Here is a 7,380-nt window from a genome sequence, read left to right as displayed (position 1 = left end):
CCCCCCCCCCCCCCCCATATTTTTTTCAGCGAGGCAGCAAATGCTAATGGATCAGCTGGGAATTCACGGGAGAGGGAGGATCATGAATATTACAACGAAATTCCAGGGAAGGAGCCTCCCACCGGTGGAGTGTTAGACATGCGAATGAAAGTGCAGACAGACCAAAGGGCTAAGTGTCCTATCCAGTGCAAAAAGCAGTATTGCTCAGTAAGTACATCATCTTCTGGGATAAATATTCGCTGCCTATTATGGGAATGAATAATAAAATGTTTCTGTGGTGTTAAAGCATGGCATTAACATCAGAACCAGGTCCTGATTATCCTGGGAAAAGGTTTTTTTTAGGCTAGATTTAATGATGCTTAGTACATAATTGAATCCCAAAGCACTTTCTGAATATTAACTGGTTTGTCCTTAGAGTACTTTTAGGAGACCAAGTAATATTCCCTTGTTCACTCATTAGCTCTGAGAAGAAAATAGATACCAATTTAAATGGCTTGTTGGAGAGAACATCTGCAAAATCTGGGACCTCCTGGCTCCTGATTCTGTGATCTAATAAATATTTCACCCTGTGCATTATGCTCTAAAATTTATACACACAACATTGACTGATTGCAATATATATACAATATTCATTACTCTTGGATTGTTTCAAGAAGCTCTGTTAAATCAGCAAAAGATATCTGTGGCTCTTATCTGGGATAGTGGGAAATTAAAACATATCAGGGAGTAGAACAAGCCAAGTTTAGACTGGCTGCACAGATTTCAAAGCCTGCTATGCAAGTCCTTGGGAACACATCCTTTCCCCACACAGGAAAGAAGGCACCACCACTTTGCTCAGAGGGAGCACACTCAGATGTGCCTGCTGGGATCCAGTTGGTTCTGCCTAAAAACTTGCTGCTCCCAAGTGTTATTCGTGTTTGGTGGCAACTGCTCCCAGGCTGCTGCGTGTTCCTCTGCTACTGCTCCATTTTTTGCTAATGTGACCCATACTCCATATATCAGGTCTCCACCTCCCCAACAGTTCTCTAATTCTAAAAATGTTGTACCGTATCCTGAGTTTGCACCTGACACTTGCCAGAGCTGTTGCAAGGAGTCACCCTGCATGTAAATGCAAATGCCTTTTTCCCATGGGGTGTTACTTTTTGGTTTTCCTTTCTCTTTCAGTGCTGCCCAGACAATTTAGTGACCATTTCACTTTCAAACCATGATACCTGTAGTTGCTTTTATCATGAGGGACATTTATAAGAAAATCTGAGCTTTCTTACCCAGGAGTTATACTGTGTATATACTAAACCTTAGATACACAACTGGGCAGTTATATGAGGTTGGAGTCCAGATGTGACATCCTGCAGAAAGAAGAGTATCAGTGTGAAATATTATTCGAGGAGATGGGAATTTTTTGGTGAAGAACATGCTTAATTATCTGTATGTCTCTTAAGTGAGGCACGGATGTATTGAAATTACCTGAGTTTTCTAAGGGACTGCCTTATGTGACCAATTTTAAAATTTTTCTGCAGACAGGCAGCCCAACGTTCATCAATATATATGAAAATTGTCCAGAAGAAAACAAAACTGTGGGTATGTATTCTCTTTTCCTTCTCATGCATATGCAGAATTAGCCAGAAGAGGCTGCCTGGAAGAGCTGCCCCTTGGCTTTCGATACAATGGTGAAAAGTGTTCTACTTAGTGGGTCATTTTTAGTTCCCTAGATGAAGTGCAGACAAAAAAGCCTTACAGCTTTTCTAAAGGCCACTGATCTATCTTCATGTCTGCTGGCAGACTTACTCATTTTACTTCTCATGATACTGTACAGTAGCTCTTTGTTTTTTTTAATTCTCTTTTATACTCTTTGTTGTTTTATTCCCTTTCTTCATACCATTTGAAAAAGGAAGAAACTTCATTACTTATCAGTCTCTGAATATATGCCCTCTCCTACAAATGCTCAGTGAGACCCAAAGTATCAGCATCGGGTTGTTCCTACAGAACCTGGTCCCTTGGTTCCAGCATCCCTGGCTTCTCAGTGTGACTGTGCCCTTCCCCTGCCTTAGGCAGCTTTGTGCCCAGGATCAATTTGCCTTTAGCAAAACCTGCTCTCAGGGACCCCAGGAGATCATCAGCCTCCATCCCTTTCTGGACTTCCTTTGCCACAGCTGATGCCCTGAGCACATTTCCTCAGCTCCTCTCTTTCACTGCACAATGAGGTCCTTTCTGAATTCCCACCTGCACGGCTCTGAAGCAGTCCATTACACTGTCTGCAGGGGATACTTCAGTTTCTTGTGTTATTTCCAATTCAAGGAAAGGAGAATCAAATGGTTTCTACAAAGAGAGGGTGAACAAATAAAAGAATGAATGAATAGATAGATCTATGAATAAAACGTTTGTTGAAGAGCAAAAATATGCCTGCTATTTGGCTAGCTGAAGTGCTATTATTTTCTTACCCTGCAGGGGATATTCTGTTAGCCTATTCCTAGGCTTGGATCCTAACCTGACAGATGTGGCTTTGGCTCTCCAGGCAGAGCCTCAAAGCGCCAATCTCCTTCATATTTCCCTTCTCCACCAGAATAGCAAGAGAGAGAATTGCTCAGCTTCCCACAAGCTCTTTTTGTGGTGCAGAGGGGAAGGAAAGGGTTTTGCAACAAATAATGTATATGGTTTGTGTTTCTGTAGAGTCGTATGTATTAATGTCTTTCCAATCTGTGGGGGGGTTCACTGCTGACATTGATTGAAGCAGCATTGAACTAGTGCAGAACATTTCTGAAACCTTCATTCTGATTAATTTTGGACCTTGTGCCTTCTAGCCATAAGGAAAAAGAAGTTCATTTGCATTTTTCTTTTCCTTCTGAATTACTTTAGTGGGATATAAAGAAGAACATCATTCCTATTTCAGCTTTTACAGTTACTTAAAGCTGAGCTAAAAGAAGGAAATCTGTGCATACTATATACTAATTGCAGGTAATTGTGATGAGAGATCACAGAAGACAATAAAAGAGGCAACCTCATTGAAACCTGCCCACAAAGCAGATCTCTTTGATGATCCGTGTTACATCAACACCCAGTCCCTGCAGTCTGCAGCCTGTGCAGCCCGAGGTCCAGCAACAGCACAGATCACTGGGAGCCCGCTGCGCCAGGCCAGTAGGTTCCCATTGCAATGCCATACCTGTCTAAGTGCTGGAAGGAGGGGGGCTTCTCATCTCTCTGCATGGAGAAAGATTTGGGTTTCCCGTAAGAAATATAGAAAAGCTGGGAGGAAGAGATCTATCATGGTTGTTCTTTTTGCTTGTTAAATTCAAGAGAAAGGGGATTAAGGAGTAAAAGTAGTGATGGTAAACAAGTAGAGTAACCTTTCATCTTCTGTAGTTGATTTACGACAATGAATAGAGCGCCACAGGGATTAAAAAGCAAGTCTTTAGAATGATACAAGCTTGGGACTGCACCTTGCCTCAAGGAGAAGGGGTTCTCCTATATGTTCAAGGTCTTAAGCACACTAAGGTGGAAATGACCTCAGATGCCTTTGCTTCACAGGCAGTAGCATGCAAGATTACAGAGAGATTATTATGATTGTCTTTTCTCAGTTCTTCCACAAGTGACCTTTGAATCTCATCCAATAATTTCTAAATCAAACTGTTTGATCTGTGGTATCGATTAAATGTATGATTTATGGACTCAAAGTGGTGGATATCCATTAAATGATTATATGGTTGCTACTGATTGTCCTCATTACTGAATACACTTTATCAGCTTTGCCTTTTATGGTTTCCCACTGAGTGTTTTCTCTGTCAGAGTTGGCTCCACACAAGAAAGTGGAAAAAGGACTGGACAATAAAGGAAATACAATAAAGAAATCTGTGACCATTGAGACATTTCCAACTTGGGGCTGCATCATGCTCTAAAAAGAACTGCCTATATCCTGAGGAGCCTTAGGTTGCACAATTCCATTGAAGAAGTGGTATCCTCTTATTTTCCTTAGAAGAACCCTGCCTGTGAATCATCTGCAGTCTGACTGGCTATATCCCAAGCCACCCAGTTTTTTTAGTACATTTGGTAATTGTTCGTTCTTTCACAGCAAATGCATCATGCTGTAATCCTTCCCTTCTGGCTATGTTGGCTATGTTGTCTTACATTCCTGCACATAGCTGGAGCCACTCACCATGACTCTCCCAATGATCTGTGACAATCTCTTCAGAGCTTGTTAAGGAAGAAGGAAAAACAAGATCTTAAGAGAAAAAAAAAAAGAAAGCTAAAAAGCCAACAAAAATCTTGTTTTTACAAGGAAGATTTGACTTTTTCATACAATCAAAGAAATATAACCCCAAACCAGTACAGCGTCAGAAAAATTCCTGTTTCTGATCCCTGTTGCCTAGCGACCAAAGGTTTTCCCATCTAAGGTAGGGGAAGAGGTGGTGTGATAATTTTGCCTAATGCACTGGAGGGTCGAGAGACTTCTTGCGTGCATATTCTTACAGTCTGTAAGGTTGGCTTGATCACAGCTTCAAGACTGAATCGTTTGAATTTTTGGAAAACTATTAAAAACATTGTCTTGCATCCTTTTAGGATGAAGTTCTAGGTGAAGTGTCCAATATATTCCCTTTCATTTAATTTTAGAGTTACCGGAAGCTGTTCAGCAGAGTGCCACAAGCAACACAGCTGGTCCCTGTGTTCTGCCACAAATAAAGCAACAGCTAAAGAATGAAGATTGTTACCATGGCAAATTGAACAGGAAAGCAGCAGAGAGCCTCTTAGTCAATGACGGGGATTTTCTGGTACGAGAGAGCACAACGTCACCTGGTCAGTATGTCCTCAGTGGACTTCAGGGAGGGCAGGCAAAGCATCTACTCTTGGTGGATCCTGAGGGCAAGGTATGAATATTTCATATAATGAAATTTCAGTGCTGCTCAGATATTTCAATCAAAATGCATGGATGTGTTCCATGAAGTGGAATTGATTTGATACCATCCAGTTTAGTTTAAATATAGCCAGTGGTTGCAGTAGGTTTGAAAGTTCAAAAACTTGTAAGTACATGGAAGGACCACTTAGGGACTTAAATACTGCTAGTCCAGGTGCTGATAATTAGTGTAGACACTTAACACATCTTTCTAATTGTTAGTGCTAGAAAAAAATAACCCTATCCTTAAATTATTAATTTCTGGATACAGAAAAGGTTTGTTGTCACTTCAATTCTACTTTCTTCTTCTTAGGATTAGAAGAGCAGTCTTGAGTGACATCTCTGAGGAGAGAGTAAATCAGAAAAGTAATCCTCCACAGGCTTTAGGGAAAACTATGTTCTGTGGAGAAAAAAAAGGTTATTTCCTTCCCCTTTGCAGAATTAGCCCAGTTTGACATACAGTCTCTTTAACTTTTCCTCTACTTTTCATGTGAGCTAATGGTGGGTCAGAGGATAGGTCTGAATTGCTGTCTACAACCTAATCGTCCTGCTCATGTGAGTTCAGTGGCTTAAGTGCCTTTTGACTTTATTGTGTTAGGCTCGTGTTCAACCAGTTATAAACACAATCTAACCATAAATATATTCTTTTGCTTCTTCCACTAGGTGAGAACCAAAGACCATATATTTGATAGTGTGGGTCATCTTATTCAGTATCACATGGAAAATAATTTGCCAATCATCTCTTCTGGAAGTGAAGTGAGCTTGAAGCAGCCTGTAAGGAAAGAGAGTAATACGGGACACATGCAGTATCACAAATAATCCCTTGGATGTCACAAAGCCCAAGACAATTCACACCTGAACTTTCTATTATGAAGACAAGTCAAAAAAATATAGACTGCACTTTCTGCTGCTGTTCCAGAAGAAGCCCTTTTGTGTGTGTATGTATGAATATATGTATATGTGTATATCTATGTAGATCTATAGAGATCAACAAGCATAGTTATATAGATACATATAATCTTAATCTTAACAAAACTACACCTTCAGAGTGTGAGATTCATTTGTGAGAAGGTATTTTAGACACGCACAAATGTCACTTTCAAGGTCATACTGAATCAGTAACTATTTAAAAGCACAATTAAAACTCTACATGCAAAAGCTCACTTGAAAGAACTGCTGGAACATTAGTATGTGCCTTTTAGCATAGAATTATTGAAACCAATATTATTTATACTGAATTAGTTTTGGGTGGTTAAACAAACATGTCTAAGCTTTTAACTATTTGCCAAAAAACAAGTACAATTTGAATATTACTAAAATGTCGTCTTTTTTCGATAGACACTAACAATTTCATTTTGCTTGTAACAGCACTTTACTAGCAAGTAATGTTTGAAATGAACAGCATTCACAATACAGAAAGGTTGTCCAGTTTCTTAATCATTTTTTTGTCACTGTCTGACTACTCAAAAGATTTGAGATTATGAACATTTACAAAGTTGAAATTAATATATGTAATATAATTTTGGAATAGAACTTGTTAAGGGACAAGCATGCTAGATCTTGATATTTTTGTCCTGCATATGATTTTACTATTATTATCAATTAATACTGGAAACATCTTTTTAAAGGTAGGCTAAATATATTTTCATTGATTACATAGTTGTTTACAAACTAGAAAAGCTGAACAAAACTAATGATACATTTGGGGAGAAAACTATTTAAAAGATGTTTGAACTTTGCATGTGTCCTTATTCAGTGTTCTTTCCAAAACGATAGTTTTCCCCTCTTCACATAGAGTCCGTTTGCTCCTAAACATGGAAAAAAGTCTTTTAAAAGAAATCTATTAATTGTTTTGCCACAATAAATACTCTACATACGAACAATCCTATATTCAGAGTGAACAGTGATTTATTGGGCTTCCTTTTGAAGAAACAGCGATTTAATAAGTAACTGAAGAAAGGCGGGGGAGATTTGGGGAATGAGCTGGTAGTCCAGGTGATGGCCTGATGGAAATTGTGCCTCTAAGATAAGCAATGTCCTCTGGCATGAGCAGACATAATTCTCTCTGTCTCTGTCTCTCTCCCAGCCCACCGGCTCAGTTCCTAAGGCAGACAATTGTTGTGGAGTTCAGCAGTTGCTGGAAATCTTGACTATAAAAAAATACATTCTGTTTTTTTGCCAGTGTTCGTGGTAAATGGGACACTGTAGTATGAGCTCTTTTCCTCTAGAACACAAGAGGAGAGGTCATATACGGATAAAATTATGGAAGACAAGCTTCCTTGGAGGGGAAAATATAATGTAAAGAGCCACACTTAGAGCCTACTAGAAACTATCTTTATTTTTATCCTCAGCTCATAGCCATAAAAATACATTTCATTCTTTGATAATAACATGATTAAAATACTCAATTACATATACTGAAGCAGTGAGAAGCTTTAAAACAGTAGTAGTTGATTTCCTTGCTAATAGTCTAGCATTTTTGATATCCTAAGCCTTCA

At 39.2% G+C, this 7,380-nt stretch overlaps 1 protein-coding gene across 2 annotated transcripts in view; it reads left to right on the top strand.

Moving 5' to 3' along the window:
- Positions 1-6,770, top strand: part of SHC4 (SHC adaptor protein 4) — a 28,780-nt gene extending 22,010 nt beyond the window's left edge. The window contains exons 8-12 of one of the 2 annotated variants that reach the window (XM_042039384.1): positions 30-207; positions 1,518-1,578; positions 2,953-3,132; positions 4,603-4,856; positions 5,546-6,770. In XM_042039384.1, coding sequence (XP_041895318.1) covers positions 30-207; positions 1,518-1,578; positions 2,953-3,132; positions 4,603-4,856; positions 5,546-5,701 — 829 coding nt within the window. In that variant the 3' untranslated portion in view covers positions 5,702-6,770. The remainder of the gene's footprint in view (positions 1-29; positions 208-1,517; positions 1,579-2,952; positions 3,133-4,602; positions 4,857-5,545) is intronic. The other variant, XM_042039385.1, reaches the window with a different exon arrangement.
- Positions 6,771-7,380: the final 610 nt, after the last annotated feature.

This window comes from Corvus kubaryi, unplaced genomic scaffold (assembly GCF_017639235.1).
Source record: "Corvus kubaryi isolate FWS band 111438036 unplaced genomic scaffold, C.kubaryi_AGA036_p1.0 37394, whole genome shotgun sequence".
Taxonomy (NCBI): domain Eukaryota; kingdom Metazoa; phylum Chordata; class Aves; order Passeriformes; family Corvidae; genus Corvus; species Corvus kubaryi.
The sequence above is the reverse complement of the archived record's forward strand: the minus strand, read 5'-3'. Positions and strand labels throughout refer to the sequence as shown.